Genomic DNA, 19,633 nt, shown 5'->3' with positions numbered 1-19,633 from the left:
GAAATAGATATTCAGTCCATTTCCTTACACCCACTGACCACTTCCATCTCTTTGAGCATGGGGGAACTATCACGATCACTGTATTCAAGGGTCAGTAGCTCAAGCTTTCGACCTTAACTGTAAATACCGACTGTGCATCATGGCAGCCTGAGCTGTGAAGCACCAGACCGAGTGGTGGAAACCATTTCCTCTCAAAGACACCCGTGGTTTCTTTGTGACACCAGCGAACATTAGTCATTTGAAAAGTCCCCACAAGTGTTACATGAAGCCCTGGAGCCCTGCACCTCTTTAGGGCATCAGCCTGGAAGCCATTTATAAAGATCAGAACAAGTATGAACACGGGAGCGAAGACAACATGAGGGGACGAGTTTAGAAGGGCTGAAAAAAGAAGAAGAAAGATTAACACACAGGAAGTAGGAAGCGTGATCTGCGATATCTCCACTTTGTGTGACAGTGTGTTTCTATTTGTGTGTGTGTGTGTGTGCTCGGGCGGCGTGTGTGTGTGTGTGTGAAATGAAACGCTGACCCGTGGTTTGAGTTAAGGATAATGTCTTTGAAACTACCTCGCAACTGGGACTTCAGCACCTTCAAGGCTGAGACAGCTCGCATAGGTAAGTCATGGGCCGTGCTGCGTTCACTGTCCGCTGTGTGGCTGCGGCGCTTTCACTCTTCACACTTTAGGCACCACAGTTTGGACATTTGACTGTTCCTTTAACTGCTTCTCATTTTACATTGATTTATCCACACAGCAGTGCACTTTTTTTCCCCTCCTCACTTTCACAAATGTTTCATCATATTGCTGAAGTTAAAATAGTCTGATCATTGTGCGGGTTTAAGGATTTTAGTGTTTGCTTGCTGTGTGTGTGTGTGTGTGTGTGTGCGTGTGTGTGTGTGTGTGTGCGTGTGTGTGTTATTGGTAGAGGTGAAAGTGTTTTTTTATTTATCACAATACAATTATATAGATTCTTTGCTGATTTCACAAACTCTGCAATGATACAACTTCAATTAGGGGCCTGCGAACAATATGAGACGGTCAGTCTAACACAATCAGTGACAAATCAATTCATAAAGAGCAACTAAAATATGACTTGACACTTTTATTACTGAGACAGACGTTTAAATGGAAGGGAACTATTCCTTTTAATAAAAATAATACATTTAAAGTGGGAATTTCAAAATAAAGGTGCGTCTTAAAGTTGACGATGTGACTTGATTGAATTGAACTGAATCTATACCCATCCAGCTCGTGGTATTGTTACACCCCTAGTTATTGTTTATTATTATTGTTTATTATACCATTTTTATTTACACAAATCACTCTCGTCTAATAAAGAACACATGAGTTATATATCAAAACATAGCATGACATATTCAACTTTAAAGTTCCCTAAAATGAACAATATTGCAATGAGGCGTTGAACGTCTGCAGAACTATTTGCAGTCATGTATTTAAGGTGACTGCACACAGCTGTCTAGACTCACTAATGCTACGCTCACCACTGTTTGCATACTGTAGGGTGGAATCAGTGCAATAACATGCTTCGTTGCCTCTCGGGCTGGGATGGCACAACAGTTGCAACATTCAAATATAAAGAGCTTTGCACACAAGCGGTGACTGGGTATCTGTCCCTATACAGCTCTGCCATTGTTCACAACACGCATCACTCGTGCTTCAGCTCTAATCATTTCCACAATCAGCGGTACTGGTTGTTCTGCGCTGTGGAAGGAAGTTGCTGTGTCTGTAGCACATTTACTTCATCTGCTTCACATTGACTGGATATCAGTCGCTATTATAAGCATGTTTGTGCTTTTAGTACGAAAGCAGAACTTCCTGAGAGCTCGCGACCCCCTCGTGAATCTTTTACCTTGAGATGTTTTGTGGACCGTGACAGATTTCATACCCTGGAACTAAAGTGACGCAGGTTTTCTGCAGGAAACTGATGCAAGAGCTCGGTTTCTGCAGTGCCCTGACTATGTAACTGTATGTATATGTAATTGTGTCCACATGTAAGTGTGTGTGTATATGACGTGTGTGCAATGCATATGTGTGCACACTCGTACTGCACCTGGCCTCTCATAATGATTTGAAAGGACAACCACAAACCTGTCAGTGTACAGGAGTGGAGGCGGATTTTAAGGGGAACTACACCCACAACATTCATAAATGTTATTCCTGTGCTCTAAGACGGACAATAATATAAGTAAACATGAACAACTCTCTCTAAAATCCAAAACCTAGAGTGCTGAAACTAGGCCATGGAAAATAAAATATTGAAATTGTTGTACATTGAATTGTACATAGGCTACACGGTGGTGTAGGGGTTAGCACTGTCGCCTCACAGCGAGAAGGTTCCAGGCCTGGGCCCTTCTGTGTGGAGTTTACATGTTCTCCCCGTGTCTGCGTGGGTTTTCTCCGGGTTCTCCGGTTTCCTCCCACAGTCCAAAGACGTGCAGGTGTTCGGTTCATTGATGACTCTAAATTGCCCGTAGGTGTGAATGGTTGTCTGTCTCTGTTTGTCTCTATGTGCCTTGCGATAGACTGGCGTCCTGTCCAGGGTGGACCCCGCCTCACGCCCGATGTCAGCTGGGATCGGCTCCAGCCCCCCGCGACCCTGACCCCGGGATAAGCGGTTGAAGATGAATGAATGAATGAATTGTACATGGGGTTAACTGACTGACTAACAGTGACTGACTGACTTCCATTCTTTATGCTAAACTAAACTAACCAGCTACTAGCTTCATATTTAACACACAGACATGAGAATAGTATCAGACTGTCAATGCACGATCTGAGGTGTGCATGAGCAGAAGGTCGGCCATCTTTTTTAAAAAAAAACTAGCTACGGCTACACCATTTGGACAAGAAACTATATGCAAAAAGTCTGCTAGTATGCAGATGACACTCGCTTAAGTTTAAACCAATTTAAATTCAATTTGATTTGGTTTGATACAAATCTAATAAAATCTTTAAGTAGTATATTTAGTCAATCTATTCATTAGTTTTTACGTAGGTGACCTTGTGTTTCTGTCATGTTTTTGTTGTCAGGTATTCGGCTGTTAAGTCGTGACGTAACGCCCTTTCAAAATATGATTTCCGGGTCCAAGCAGGTCGAAGCCCTGTATTTCTTCCACAACGCAGTGCCGTGTTCCCCCTTGTTTGAACAGATCTGAGTTTTTAAAAAAGCAACGTAATTGTCATTTTACCTCTTTCTTATGGATGAAAAAGGTGTTTAACTGTCCGAAGAGGTGATCGTAATTGTTCACGTTAGGCCGTTGTTGTCTGTTTTGTTTCAACGGAGCGTTTGGATCTGGAAGTCTTATTTTGAAAGGGCGTCACGTCAGACTTAACAGTCGGATTGTTTCAGTTGAGAATAAAAATTAAATCCATCTTGAGACCATTTTAAACAAGGAAATATAGAGATTTGAAACATTGATGAAGCAGTGAATAGGTTCTGTATACAGCAAAGTGGCATGACAAACTTAAATTAGGCTTTTATCTCGTTTTGGAAAAGAGCTCTACATATATTGATTAGTTTATTGTTAGAAGAAAGATCCATCCTAACTCCTTAATCCCAATATTAGCATTTGAAAGATGCTATTCCCTGTTATGGTCTTGAGCAGGACTCCGTTTTCTCTAGACTCAGTCTTGACTTGGTCTAGACTAAGTACTGGTATGGACTTGACTTGGACATGATTGTATTGGTGTTGACTACAGCCCTGTAATGTCTTTAGTTGTAGCTTTTTTTAGTCAGTGGGGAACTCTGAACATCATTCTCCCCTGTGTCAGTCTTGCACTTGACGTAAAGTCTTTTTGATGAGCACTGAACACGTCTTTGTGATGCTGTGGGCGTGTGGGCTCATCACCAGCTGAGGGTGTGGTGTGTCATCGGCCTCTGTGGGTGGGCTCGGGGTTCCTCAACAGCACTTTAACTTTCCCCTAATCAAGGGAGGGCGACGCTATTAAATTTAGACCAAAGGACTCTCAAACCTCTAGGTTGAGACCTTCAAAGTGACGCTGGCCCTCCGGCGATGATGTGTCAGTTTCCTGTTTACCCCGGTGCGGCCCTGTTTCTTCTCTTCTCCTCTTATCATCCTGCTTAAGAAGACATGGTGAATTTAAGAACAACTGAGCAAGTGGGCTCAATCTCAATCCAGCAATCTCGGCAGTCCGCAGCCCTGCGTGTTGCTCAGAGCGTCTCCTTGTGACTCTGGGTTCTCTGGGCCACGTAGACGCCTCACATCATGGCCTCTCACAGTGTCAGTTAAGGGTGACATTGTGAAGAGATCTCACAATATGTGTCAGTTTCAGTTTAAGTCAATAAAGAACTTAATACCTGATATTTCAAATGTATTGTTTGATGGCCGGTCCCCTGCAGACCACTGTGTTATTTATGTAGAACAATCACGGCTACGTTCTTGTGCCTTCCACAGGAAACTGGTCAGTTCAGAGCAGCAGTTTCCTTTCAGCCCGTAACAAAAATAGTTTACAACGAGCAGGTCTCTCAAACTTGATAGGCTGATGCTTATTCATATAAAAGAGGAAGTGCTCTGCTCCAGTTTAACAGAGCGATGTTCTTGCGACAGAGCAAGTCGGGGACTGTTTGTGACACTTTTACCTACAGCCTTTCTTGTGGTGTTTGGCAGCACGATCCAGGAGCGTGATACCTGGTGAAGGAAGCCCCGGCCCGGGCTCACCAGGCTCCCCCAGGTCCATGGAGAGGCCGCTGAAGGCCGGCTGGCTCAAGAAACAGCAGAGGTCTTTAGTCAAGAACTGGCAGCAGCGGTACTTTGTGCTGAGAGGAAGCACTCTGACCTACCACAAAGATGACAAGGAGACCACTGTCCAGGTGAGACACTGGGTATTTAGTCTATTATATTTCATACTAATACTGTTATCTTAATCATAACATCATCTTTTGTCCCTTTTTGCTCTCTGTTGGCATAAAACACATACGTATCTACATTATTTCCAATGCAATTCATATTAAAACAACACATATTAAAAGGCTACAATAACCTTTTGACAATTTGGCACATGCAATAGCTTATATGTGAGGTTAGGATTGTCATGTATTTATTCATATTTCAGTCTATGTCTCTATTACATGCCCTACTTCTTTTACATTCTCTGAAGTTAAGTAATAAAAGCAATCCAGCATTTGTGTTGAATGTCTTGCATGTTCATAGATGATTTCATAGGTTAATAAGAGATGTGTCTGTTATCATTTCCAATCAACACCACAAACATTTTAGCTGTGTGGCTAACTCTGCACACTTCCTGTAAACAAGACAAATGGTGCTTGAAGAGAGGCGAGAGAGACCAGCTGCCACTGAAACAACAACAACAACAATCGTCCAGCCAAGACCCTACAGTCTTTGTTATCACGCTGGAGATCTGTCTGGACCCAATACGTTCATTCATTCTCTCCGTACATGTATGAGTATAACACTCTCATGGTCTCATTGGCTGGAATATCAGGGGTGGCTACACAAAACCCCTTGACAGCACTATAAGCATCTATGCAGGGAGTCATTTGTAGACATGTATACGTTCGGTTTGTGTTCAGCTCTCTTCTTACATGTGCTGTTTTTCTCTCCTCCTTCTGATTAAGAAATAAGTTTAGACATGAGGGATAGCACAACAGGAAGAGACAGTAGCATTCATGAAAATGTGAAAAAAAAAACATTATCCAATTCAGGGACACTGAACAATTTGGCCTTGGTTTAAAAACAGATATAAAGGGGTGGGACTGTGGGCGGAGAGACAGGAAGTGGGCTGCACACGTGGTGAGCTGGGACATGTACTGTACAGTTTATGCTGGGATGTAAACAGTGAGCTCACTGAACATGAGTGGACCCTTAGTTAAGTGATAACAGATCAGCTGCGTTTTTCAGTATTACATCTTCAACGCGACACTCACTGAGTCCTTTCATCAGCAGCCACACGGAGGAACGTCTGCACTTTGTCAACTGCACTGGGTAGTGTACAGCATAGTTTTGGGGGAGCGTACCTCTGTTCCCCGCTTTGTATGTGACAAGGGAACATCGGACCTTTTTTCTTTAAAAAAAGAAAGGGTCCTATGTTCCCCAGTCTGTTATTTTTCCACAATCAGTGCACTATTCCCTGTAGGGACGACCCAGTTTTGGGGCTACCACTTTTAAAAAAGTCACTGTTAAAGTTATCTTGGCTATTTAAAAATGGTTTGTGCAGGGTGCCCCGGGTCATGCTAGTGCCAATTCTTTCTGACCAATGAGTGGTCTGCGGTGTTTTTACCCCACCTGTTAGCATCGCCTCTGCACACTTGGACCCTCAACTGACCAAAACAAGTACCAGGTACTATCCACAACCTTTGCCAATGGCAAAACATAAAAGAGTGCGTCGTATCACGCTGTACCATCCAATAGACTAGACTCTAAAACACTAAAAGTAAACAGCTAATGTAAATGGTAGCATATTGTGTTCTACAGTTTGTATGAATGTAAACATTAGTGTAAATATCAGAGGTTGGGTCTTGACTTGTAGTTGACGCTAATGTGCTTTGTGTTCCTTTTTTTTGTCTCCAGGGCGTCATCCAGCTGCGATTCAGTAAAGTTAATGAGCTCCCCCAGAACTCAGATGACCCGGGGAAATACCTCTTTGAGATCAAACCACGTAAGCATATAATCGACCTGTGAAAAGGGAGCAAATGTGACTTTAGCCGTTCTGTGGCACCTACAGACGGTTCAGTGTGTAGATACATACTGACGGGCCTGTCTGTGTGAGTCAGAACTTACCTGCTTGGTCATTTAGAAACTACCACAACTTAGATCTTGATATAGATTTCACATGCTCAGGGAGGCGTATCTGTCCTTCTGAAGGTTTTGCTGTAGTGAGATGCCTTTTTCTAACAGTACCCACCATTTCACAGGTACAACTAGAGACAGAGAGCGGTGTCCCTATGTGTTCATGGCAAACTCCCAGAGTGACATGGAGGAGTGGGTCCGCACTCTGCGCAGGGTCATTGGAGTACCAACAAATGGAGGTTCAGTAAAACCTTAAATTGTTATAGAAACAGGTTATGTGTGCCACTGCAACTGTCTTATTTGACAAGACTTTTCTAGAAATTAGAGGAATAATTTGACATTTTGGGAAGTACATTTACTCACTGTCTTGCTGAGAGGTAGTTGAGAAGACACACTTGTAGCTAGAGCTGGCAGCCAGTTAGCTTAGCTTAGCATGAAGACTGGAAAGATGGCAACAGCTGGCCAGGCTCTGTCTAAACAGAGGTCAGTTCCCGGTTCATACCCAAAACCTGCTCTGATTTGACCCTATCCCCGGACCAATATGCTGATGCTTACCATTCAAGGTGAATGCGTAACCTCCGACATCTTAACACATATGTAGAACAAAGCAACATACCTTCAAAGCTAGCAGCTGGAGGGTGATCCCTATGTACCCCGGGTCCTATGTTCCCTGGTCGCATAAGCCTCTGCTTTCACAGATTTAATTCAGCATTTTGCTACGGCTAGAGGTAACGGTTAGTATTAGGGTGAGGGGCAGGGTTAGGGGGTAGTGTTAGGGTCTACATAGGCCTATTTGCACAATTCTGCACTGATTGTGGAAACAATAACAGACCGGGGAACATAGGACCCTTTCTGTGAACAGTGGGGAACATCAAAAGGCCCGATGTTCCCCGGTCACAACACAAAGCGGGGAACATAGGACACTTGGAACATGGTACGCTCCTGCAGCTGGTTAGCTTAGCTCGGGATAAATAGTAGGAAGCCAGCACATGACCCCCATAAACCACATGTTTTAAATTCATTGCACAGATTAAACAAACAAGATATAACATTTTAAAAAGCGACCTTTAGATGTGCTGTAAGGGGTTGACTTATACCTTTGGACAGAGACTTGTTGCTCTCAGTCTTTATGCTAAGCTGTAGGCTAACCAGCTTCCGGCTCCTGCTGTAACTCACAGCATTTCTGTTTCTCAAAATGTTGCACTACTACTTTGAAGTGAATAAATAAGAATATCTTCCCTCCAACAAATGAAATGTTTCTAGCACAGGCACCACCATGTAATGACTATTTTACTACGTAAACCGGGACAATAATGGTGTTCATTTGGATGCATAAACTGTTTTCTGATTACACCGTCTGAAAATGACTTGTCCCAGATGTCATGTCGTACCTCTCTGCCTGTCTGCAGTGTTTGGAAAGAGTCTCATGGACACAGTTACATATGAGCAACGGTTCGGGTCTCACATGGTGCCAATCCTGGTGCAGAAGTGTGTGGAGTTCATCAAAGAACACGGCCTGAATGAGGAGGGCATCTTTCGCCTCCCGGGTCAGGACAATGCTGTCAAACAGTTCAGAGATGCCTTTGATGCAGGAGAGAGGCCCTCCTTCCCCAGGTAACATACTCACTGTCCCCTAGAGACTGGAGCCATAGAGTCGTGATTTCTACCTCAATATTACATTATTATTATTGTTTAATGGAAGCCCCCAACCCGAGCTGATGGCAAAACATTTATTGGCTTCTACACAGTTCAGTAGTGGTGGTATTTTGCATGTGGCATATACTGCATATAGACATATGATATAGGTTATTCTGGTTGTTGAAACAAACAGGAAATACTGGGTATAAAGTGGTTATGAGTAGCAGTCACTCTCATAAAAACCTTGACAGGGCCAAACCTGTCCTTAGAAAATCACTTTAAGGCTTCTTCTTCAAACCTGGTTGGTAAACGTATGAGCTTAAGAAGGTCACTTCTATATAAGGAGAAAAAGCCCTAACCTCAATCAATCAGCACCACCTTTTTTTTTTTCTTTCTGAGAAAGCAAGGAGAGATGAGAGATATACAAAGTGTCTGATAGATGTGTCTGCTCAAAGCTGTAGGCAATACCACATCCTGTTCTGTCAGTAACACGGGAGGAAGCATGTGTTACCCAACATCACAAGCTCCTCTGACAGAGGACTGTTGATTAAAACATCATCTTTTTTTTCTGGGGTGAGCATAGTGAAGAAGCCAGCGAGATGCTTTGTGTCCAATTTCAGGCCAAAAGGAAAACAAAGAACACAAGGTTCAGTTTTTCCCCCTTGACACTGAAATCTTGGCAGAGACCAAACAACAAACTTGAATCCAAGCCTGCAAAAGCTAAATATACAAAACGTAACCCCCAGGGCCCCAAACGTCCAAGAACAGAAACATCCAAGTGGGCTTTTTTTTTTTTAAAGCCCTTGTTTATACTACAACCCCATATGAATGTCATTTAGGAATTTAAGATGGACGAAAACTCTTTGAGTAAACATTCAAACCCCAAATTTGCGTTGCATGTGTAGAATGCAGCCGTACGTTACTTGTAATTATTTTTTAATGCCCTTCATCTCAAGATCACAAGTTAAGTATCATGTACTCTGAGAAAACAGGTGTCGTTATCTCGAGATCTTCATCTTCAACCACTTGTCCCTGTTGGGGTCAGCTGACATCGGGCGTGAGGCGGGGTCCACCCTGGACAGGACACCAGTCTATCACAGGGCACATAGAGACGAACAGAGACAGACAACCATTCACACCTACGGGCAATTCAGGGTAATCAATTAACCTAACACGTGCGTATCTTTGGACTGTTGGAGGAAACCGGAGAAAACCCACGCAGACAACATGCAAACTCCCCACAGAAGGGCCCCAGCCGGGATTCAAACGAGGAACCCTCTTGTTGTGAGGCGACAGTGCTAACCACCATGCCACCGTGTCGCGGGAGACAAGAGATTGTTTCCTTTTATTACTTATGAAGTGTATCAGGGATCAGGAGTGGCATTTCATCACTCCATCTGTGGTCAAATTAGCCAATGCTACAACTTTAGTGCACCCCTATATACTGACATCTATGTTAAATGCCTTTAAGCCGCCCGGACTGAGTGGTGACTTTACAAAAGGCCTGTCTCTAAATTGATAAATTGATGCAGTAAAAATGCTTGATTTTATGTCTGTATGTAGTCAGAGATGTCCTCGACTCAAATGCAAACCATCAGTCGTTCTCAGGAATTATGACCCATTTAATTTTATTTCCACGGCTTCGTATTTTAGATCTAACTTTTGTTAACACCTTATTTTGAAAAATTAGACGCAGCCATTAGTGTATCCTTCTGCTAACTTCGCCAAGTCTGTTACTGTCAGCTCGATCTGAGCCGTTTAAACATTTCATCCCTGATAAACATTAGAAATATTAAGAAGAAACACTCAAAAACAATTATTATTATTAAGTATTTCTGTGATCTCAAGAGAACGGCATTGAAAGAATCATTGTAAACATGGTCGTTCTCGGCTTCCGTAGCTCCAGTGAACATATTGTATCAGGTTAAAGGCTTCTATAGACAGCATGTAATCAAGCAGACAGCATGTCTCTGATGTAGTCGTCGGGTTAAAATCCAATTCAACTCACATACTGGCAAAATGTCACTAGTCTAACATTGTGTTCTTTTTGTCATTATGTAAGTGGATGTTCATTTGATATGTGTCTTTGCCTGCAGTGACACAGACGTCCACACAGTGGCATCGCTGCTCAAGCTGTACCTGCGTGAGCTTCCCGAGCCTGTGGTGCCCTGGACTCAGTACCAAGACTTCCTGGATTGCACCAACCTCCAGGACACAACCACCCCAGAGGTATGCTTATCTGTAAAGCCTGTGAATGTTCTCATCTGTAAAAAAGACACAGTATGTCTGAGTGAATGCATACCGTGTGCAGAGGTGATTGTGATTAATGCACAGGCTGGCCTGGGCTGCAGCCTAGGGGCCCCGGGTGTGCAGGGGCCCCGAATTGACCAGACTACCTTTTAATTTACTACACTGGGACAAAACGTGCTTCTTACTGGGGCCCTTAGAAACATTAGAAAAAGGAAGTTGGGACACATTTAATCAATCAGCTGCCATCACGTGGCCGGGTTTATAAGGTCAGGTTTGTTGTTAACTGATCCTCACTCACTGTTACGAGAGAGTATAGTGGCAAAATGTCAGAAATGAAATGTGAAAGTGGAGCACGAAAACAGCAGGACCAAGATCTACTAAAGAAAATTCCTAAATCAACAGGATTTTTCAATTATTCTTCATCTGTACTAGGTTTTTTTTCTAATAAAGCATGATTAATAATGTTTTGGGGGGCCAAACAAACAGTAGCCTAGGGGCCCATGACCACCTTAATCCGCTGCTGACTGTGTGAGTGTGCTTGTGTGTGTGTGTGTGTGTGTGTGTGTGTGTGTGTGTGTGTGTGTGTGTGTGCGTCTGTGTGTGTGTGTGTGCATAAGAGATGCCGTGTCCTTGAATGTCTTTCTCATATGTCCTTTCAGGGCTGGGAAAAGTTGGAGAAACAAATCGCTCTTCTCCCCAGAATCAACTGCAACCTTCTCAGTTATGTCTGCCGGTGAGTAGAAACAGGAACGCGGAGAATTACGAGACGTTCCAGAGGAGAGCCAAGAGACCTTTGTGGTCAGAGAGGACATCCCATAATTGGAAAGATAGATTGTTCCCCTGCACGCCCTTGAGAAAGACACTTTGTTGTACATCCAGATCTCAGGTCCCTCTGGGTAAAACACGTCAGCCTGCTGCTGCTCTGAGATCAGTTCCCATCCCCCAACACACACTAACCTGTATCTGTTAACTACGCTGAAATCGTGTCTTCTTGCTTTGCAGCTTTTTGTTTGAGGTACAGCTTCACTCCAAGGTGAATAAGATGAATGTGGAGAACTTAGCTACAGTGATGGGGATCAACCTCCTCAAGCCTCAGATAGAAGACCCCATCACTGTGATGAAGGGTAAGAACACGCTGCTGCTGTTGTGTCCCGCACCAACATGTGTGCTGGAATCATGTGTGTATCATGTGTCTGATGTCCTGGTCCAAAAAGGGCAGAGCATATCATGTGTTTTGGCTGTGAGAACTAATGCTCAACATCTGGAAAACACTCTGAATGATGTGTAATTACTGATGTTATTAAGCGATTATACTGTAGGTATGTGGCAATACTGCACCATGACGACATCCTTCTCTTTTTCTGATGCTATATTTAGAGAATAAAACTTTTTTTAACGAAAAAAAACAGTTAGGAAGACACGTCTCATTTGGATACCCTTGTGTTATACAGAAGCAAAACTTGCTGTATGTGCTACTTCATCAATTCCATGAACTTTACCTACTATCTGTTAAATGACTGCCGACATCTCGACTATATGGGGGGCTATTGGGGCGGCAGTAGCTCAGTCCATAGGTGACTTGGCTGGGAACCATAGGGTCGCTGGTTCAAGTCCCCGTGAGGACCATGTATGGAGCGTGGACTGGTGGCTGGAGAGGTGCCAGTTCATCTCCTGGGCACTGCCGAGGTGCTGTTGAGCAAGGCACCGAACCCCCAACTGCTCGGGGCGCTGGTCACTGGCAGCCCCCTCGCTCTAACATCTCTCCCTAATTGCATGTATAGGCCCTGTTTGTGCATGTGTGTATTTCGGGCCTGTGTATGTATGTATGTATAATAATAAGAGTGAAAAAATTCAATTTCCCCGTGCGGGATAAATAAAGTAATTCTTCTTCTTCTTCTTCTTCTTCTTCTATATGCAAGTGCAATAAAAAAGTTATTCATCTCAAGTGACATCTCAAGTCATCTCAAAAGACTGAAGAGGTCGCGAGTACAAGAGGGTGGCTGGAGTCTCCCTTAGAGAGAGGGGGAGAAGTTCAGCATCCGTGGGGAACTCGGAGTAGAGCCGCTGCTCCTTTGCGTTGAAAGGAGCCAGTTGAGGTGGTTCAGGATCATCTAGTAAGGATGAACCCTGGGCGCCTCCCTAGGGAGGTGTTCCAGGCACGTCCAGCTGGGAGGAGGCCTCGGGGAAGACCCAGGACCAGGTGGAGAGATTATATCTCCACACTGGCCTGGGAACGCCTCAGGATCCCCCAGTTAGAGCTGGTTAATGTGGCCCTGGAAAGGGAAGTTTGGGGTCCCCTGCTAAAGCTGCTGCCCCCGCGACCCGACCCCGGATAAGAGGCTGAAGATGAGATGAGAGACGAAGAAAGTGAATCAAGAATTTGCATAAGAACTCTCAGAAGACGTTTTGATCCTAATCCTTTCACGTTTGTGTTTGTTTTTCTTCGCAGCGACTCCTCAGATCCAGAAGCTGATGACAGTGATGATCAGACAGCATGAGACTCTGTTTCCTCTCTCCAAAGACGTGCTTCCCTCCCCTCCCTTAAACAAGGCTGAAAGCCAGAAGAACACTCCCAGAAGCTTTGTGGGCTGGGAGTCCGCAGAGGTACGAGCGGTTGACCACACACTAAGCCTCTGTCATGATGTTTGTGTTTGTAGGGATACGTTGCTGTGTGACAATCCCTTCAGATGCGTTAATTAATTTAACATTTAAATCATTTGATTTGAAACACCCCTCACAGTCAGACACAATTGTTTGATGATATAAAGTTTTCAAAAGGTTCAATAGCTGTTAACAGTGGCGAGAAGACCTCCTGGCTGATCGATACGCATGTCTGAAGAGTAAATATGGAGCTGGAGCTAGCAAACGACTAGCTTAGCTTAGCATAAAGACTGGAAACAGGGGAACCAGCTAGCCCGAGTCTAAAGTTCACTCATTAACACATTAGAGCTTATTCATGCTCCTGACCAAGTAGTTCTCAAGCACATAAGCCGCTGTAGAACCACCGATGGTCATTTTTACAGTAACATTTTTACAGTTCAGTTTTTCTACAAGTTAAACAAACAACATGCAAAGTGAGCAGAAGTGCTGGGAGGCAGATTTTGTGGGAGTGTACCTATGATCCCAGGGTCCTATGTTCCCCTCTTTGTATGCACCCGGGGAACATAGGACCCTTATTTTGAAAAAAGGTCAAATGCTCCCCGTTTGAAAGGGTCCTATGTAATGTCTGTTATTTGTGCCACAATCAGTGCCAAATTCCCCGGCAAATAGGCCTATGTAGACCCTAACACTACCCTCACAAAATGCTGAATTAAATCCGTGAAGGCAGAGGCTCATGCCACCGGGGAACATAGGGTGACCCTGATTTTGTGACCTTTGGAGAGAGAATGAAATCGATCCTCTTATCCACGGCAGCAAAGCAAAGTTTCCTCAAATGTCAAACTTTTCTTTTGAAGCCTGGAACAAGAGGATGTATGTGAGCTGACCTTCCAAGGTGAAACCACTGGCAGATGTTCAAAAAAAGAAGCTTTTTTTACAACTCTATAGACTCTATTACTGTCTGCCTGGGTGACTGTGTGCTACTTAAAATTCACATTCAACATTAAAATGCAGTGTTTTGGTGTTTTTGCACTTATTTTAACTCAAATCTCAGAAAAACAACTTTTTTCTCACTGATAAATGCATTAAATTTGACTTAACTAACTAACTAACTAACGAATGAACGAAGGAACGGACTAACAAACTAACATACTAACTAACTAACAAACAAACGAACAAACGAACTAACGAACTAACGAACGAACGAACGAACGAACAAATGAACTAACTAACTAACTAACTAACTAACTAACGAACAAACGAACTAACTAACTAACAAACAAACGAACAAACTAACTAACGAACTAACGAACGAACGAACGAACGAACAAATGAACTAACTAACTAACTAACTAACTAACTAACGAACAAACGAACTAACGAACTAACGAACTAATGAACAAACTAACTAACTAACTAACTAACTAACTAACTAACAAACAAACGAACAAACGAACTAACGAACTAACAAACAAACGAACAAACTAACTAACGAACTAACGAACGAACGAACGAACGAACAAATGAACTAACTAACTAACTAACTAACTAACTAACGAACAAACGAACTAACGAACTAACGAACTAATGAACAAACTAACTAACTAACTAACTAACTAACTAACAAACAAACGAACAAACGAACTAACGAACTAATGAACAAACTAACTAACTAACTAACTAACGAACGAACGAACGAACGAACGAACGAACGAACTAACGAACTAACGAACTAATGAACAAACTAACTAACTAACTAACGAACAAACGAACTAACGAACTAACAAACTAATGAACAAACTAACTAACTAACTAACGAACGAACGAACGAACGAACAAATGAACTAACTAACTAACGAACTAACAAACTAACTAACGAACTAACTAACGAACGAACTAACTAACTAAATAACTAACTAATGAACAAACTAACTAACTAATGAACAAACTAACTAACTAACTAACTAACTAACTAACGAACTAATGAACTAACTAACGAACGAATGAACAAACGAACGAACCTAGGAACTAACGAACCTATGAACTAACGAACCTATGAACTAACGAACCTATGAACTAACAAACCTATGAACAAACTAACTAACTAACTAACTAACGAACTAACTAACTAACTAACTAACGAACTAATGAACTAACTAACGAACGAACGAACAAACGAACGAACCTATGAACTAACGAACCTATGAACTAACGAACCTATGAACTAACAAACCTATGAACAAACTAACTAACTAACTAACTAACGAACTAACTAACTAACTAAATAACTAACTAATGAACAAACTAACTAACTAATGAACAAACTAACTAACTAACTAACTAACTAACTAACGAACTAATGAACTAACTAACGAACGAATGAACAAACGAACGAACCTAGGAACTAACGAACCTATGAACTAACGAACCTATGAACTAACGAACCTATGAACTAACAAACCTATGAACAAACTAACTAACTAACTAACTAACGAACTAACTAACTAACTAACTAACGAACTAATGAACTAACTAACGAACGAACGAACAAACGAACGAACCTATGAACTAACGAACCTATTAACTAACGAACGAACGAGCTAACGAACTAACTAACTAACACTTAACATGGTCTCACATGTATGATGGTTGACAATGCTTTCTAGCTTTCTAACTAACTATGATTAATGACTTATTGATTCAAATACTAATTATATAAATATATATATAATAGTCTCCACTGGAACATTTGACAGGGTCCTTTGACGGCGGTTCTCTATGAATTTGCAGAGTCAGTGTGGTCAGCTGGAAAGATGACCCTCCATCACCACAAACGCTATAAAAGAACTAAAACATGTCAATGCCGTCTTTATTTCTGTGCCATTCATATTTTCCAAGTTACTTTGGTTCGGATCATGTTTTTTCTTCATCTGCAGTGTATCTCTACTTCCATTTCTTCCCCCTGATTCTCAAAAACATTTGCACATATAAGATGTATGTGTAGTATAAACGTGTGTTATTCATCTTCAGTTATGTGTTTTGTCTCAGATGGGTGATGCATCTCTGTCTGAGTCTCCAGAAGAGGAGGAAGACATCGACAGTCCAGGTCCAGACAGAGGAAGCTGCAGCTCTCAAAACAAGCTTCAGGAGCCTCGCTCACCTTCCACGGACGACTGGATGGGAAGTCCCCGCAAACGCACTCAGACCCTGCCCACCTTCAACTGCCCCCTCATCGGCATGGCGGCAAAGGCCGACGTCCTCAACCGGTGGAGTCACATCCAGGAGACTGTGGAGGAGAAGAGTGGGACATTGTCAGAGGACATTTTTAAGATCCTCGACCTCCGGAGTTCAGGTTCATTGTTCGGGGGGTCTAAGATCAGTAACAAGGAGGGAGAGGAAAGGTTAACAGCCCGAAGAGGAAGTGACAACACAGGTTCTTCTACTGCTGACAACAACTCCCAGCCGGCCCGGGCGCTGTCTAATCAAAAGAGCGTAGGGGACCTGACAGTTCAGCAGGTCAACAGCAGGTCTGAGCAAAGGAAAGACGGCCAGCAGCTCGTAGACAGGTGAGTTCTGAAGAATCACACTTTTTAAGCTTTAAAGTAATATCACAGATTATTAATTCATTCTTTCATTCATCTTCAACCGCTTGTCCCTTTCGGGTTTGCGGGGGGGCTGGAGCCGATCCCAGCTGACATCGGGCGTGAGGCGGGGTACACCCTGGACAGGACGCCAGTCTATCGAATATGACAAATTAAATAGTTAATTACCCCAAAATTTATGTTTTAAAAATGTTCTCATCTCTCGTCTCATCTTTAACCGCTTATCCGGGGTCGGGTCTCGGGGGCAGCAGCTCTAGCAGGGGACCCCAAACTTCCCTTTCCCGGGCCACATTAACCAGCTCTAACTGGGGAAACCCAAGGCGTTCCCAGGCCAGTGTGGAGATATAATCTCTCCACCTGGTCCTGGGTCTTCCCCGAGGCCTCCTCCCAGCTGGACGTGCCTGGAACACCTCCCTAGGGAGGCGCCCAGGGTTCATCCTTACTAGATGATCCTGAACCACCTCAACTGGCTCCTTTCAACGCAAAGGAGCAGCGGCTCTACTCCGAGTTCCTCACGGATGCTGAACTTCTCCCCCTATCTCAAAGGGAGACTCCAGCCCCCCTCCTGGGAAAACACATTTCAGCCGCTTGTACCCGCGACCTCGTTCTTTCGGTCATGACCCAGCTTTCATGACCATAGGAACCAAGATTGATCGTCACAACGGTGCGGTAGAGCGACTGCAACACTGCCCCCGCTGCTCCGATTCTCCAGTCAAACTCACGCTCTAATGTTGTCAGGTGAAAACGTGACGAAAAGAGGATCTTATCCAAGAATATTTTAGCTTGACTTCTTAAAGGTTTTTGTTTTTCCAAGGGCATTTATAGAACATGCGACCCAAGGAAGAACACATGGTCTTTCAATGCAAACACCGAGATTGGAGCCGTACACAGACGTTAAAAGGAAATCAAGCACCTGCTAAAAAATAAATGTGTTTTGACAGTTAATTTTGTTTCATATTGAGTCCAAATTTTCATTAAATGTGAAAGTAAAAAGGAACAGGTTTGTTCCAAGTGCAGTATTTCTTGTTTTGGGAATATTGTAGAAAGTGATATTGTCAGACTAAAGTCGATCATTGGCATAGAATCAAGAAAATGACACCTACTTTCTGGAAACTCTTGAAATAAGTTAATTATATTGAAAACGGGTGTCGCAATCTCACTCCACTGTCAGAATTTGGCCTTTAGAAAGAACATTTACTGTATTTTAAAAAAAAAACTCAACATTAGACAACGAAACAGACACCTTTTTGGACTGGATTCATTTTTTTTTGGCAGTGATGAAGACTATATGACATGGATTGCTTCCAGAATAGATTGAGTTGCTCTTTGGACCTTTTACCGCATACCTGAACCATCTGCGTCTCTCACTGTCTCTTGCAGTCTGCTGCAGGAGAACAAGGAGCTGAAGGCCACAGTAGCGGAGCTCCGTTCTGCTCTGGAGGCGGAAAGCAACCGCGTGGCCGCTCTGGAGATCTGCCTGAGAGATGCAGAGCGCAGCCGAGACGAGGCCCAGAGACGCAACGAGGGGCTACAAAGAGACATTCAGAAATTCCTTACTACAAAGCCACAAGCTCCCACCTAAGAGTCATATTTAGACTCGCTAGTGTATGGATTTACTGTATGACTCCATTAATCCCAACAGAGCTATTTTCATATGAACTGGTTATGGAAAAAACAATTTTCCTCCAGTCGGATGACACTTGATAATTTCTATTTGAGCTCTGTTTGGTCCTGAAGGTAAATTATTGGTTCATTTACTTGTGCCTGTAAGGAAAATATTTTAAATAACAAATGTAAACAGACTTTAATATCACTATTCAAATTGAAGACTTGCCTCAAAGGTGTTCCTCCCTGCAGGAGTCATGTCACGGTACATGAAGGCCCTCGATCTGTGCCAGTGCGAGGCAAACAACGACTGAAATCTTTGATCACAGGTCAACCCGACTAAATAAAGGTTAATGGTTGACAGTGCAAATACTGTGCAAAGTTAATAGACCATTATTTGATCTGTGGTCAAATAATAAAACAGCACACATGCAGTGTTTTCATTGATGCATTTAAAAATCTCACACCACATACAGTGTTTACTATACCAACACATCACTATACCTTTAATATTTGTGCACCGTTACTGGAAAACAGTGATGACTTTTAGATACAAATGAATGGGGTCATCCCTATGTTCCTCGGTCACATAAGCGTCTTCCTTCCCTGATTTCATTTTGCATTTTGTTAGGCTTAGGGGTTATGGTTAGGGTCAGGGCTATGGGGTAGGGTTAGGGGTTACATAAGCCTATGTGCTGTGGAATTAGGCACTGATACAGATGGATTGTGGATTAAATAACAGGCCGGGGAACATCAGACCTTTTGGAGAAAAACAGGGAACATCAGAGCCTTTTCTTAAAGCTATGGGAACACGGCCCAAATGATCTTCTTGGTTTAGCGTGTTAGCATGCTAAAATTAGCTAGGTAGCACTAAACACAAAGTGCATCTAGGGCTGATGGGCTCGTCAGCAGATTTGCAGGTTTTTGGTCATAAACACAAAAGTGATATGGTGAAATTGTTGAAATTGACCATGAAACCATCAAACCTTCATGGCAATCCATGTAATAGCTGTGGTGTGTGGTCCAACTGAACAACATTGCACCAGAGATATGTGCTACTAGCATTGAAAAAAAACCCAAACAAAACTGTGGTATACCAGATTTTCCTCTCAGGGGTTGAATGGCGAGTGGACATAAATGGTTTGGACAGCCAAACA

At 43.0% G+C, this 19,633-nt stretch overlaps 1 protein-coding gene across 1 annotated transcript; it reads left to right on the top strand.

The window, feature by feature from the left end:
• The first annotated feature begins 503 nt into the window (after positions 1–503).
• On the top strand, positions 504–18,925 carry arhgap25 (Rho GTPase activating protein 25). The gene is made up of 11 exons (XM_083912082.1): positions 504–611; positions 4,645–4,847; positions 6,565–6,652; positions 6,909–7,022; positions 8,193–8,397; positions 10,518–10,650; positions 11,331–11,404; positions 11,674–11,795; positions 13,121–13,275; positions 16,318–16,835; positions 18,252–18,925. The coding sequence occupies exons 1-11, from the start codon at positions 548–550 to the stop codon at positions 18,451–18,453; spliced, it is 1,878 nt and encodes a 625-aa protein (XP_083768208.1). The 5' UTR covers positions 504–547; the 3' UTR covers positions 18,454–18,925.
• Positions 18,926–19,633: the final 708 nt, after the last annotated feature.

This window comes from Echiichthys vipera (genome assembly GCF_963691815.1).
Source record: "Echiichthys vipera genome assembly, chromosome: 4".
NCBI lineage: Eukaryota > Metazoa > Chordata > Actinopteri > Perciformes > Trachinidae > Echiichthys > Echiichthys vipera.
This window is presented reverse-complemented; position numbering and strand designations above follow the sequence as displayed.

Coding starts and splice junctions, on each gene's coding strand:
- arhgap25 (XM_083912082.1), top strand. CDS start 548: ATGTCTTTGAAACTACCTCGCAACTGGGACTTCAGCACCTTCAAGGCT. Junction 7,023..8,192: donor TGGAGTACCAACAAATGGAG/GTTCAGTAAAAC, acceptor GCCTGTCTGCAG/TGTTTGGAAAGAGTCTCATG. Junction 13,276..16,317: donor TGGGCTGGGAGTCCGCAGAG/GTACGAGCGGTT, acceptor GTTTTGTCTCAG/ATGGGTGATGCATCTCTGTC.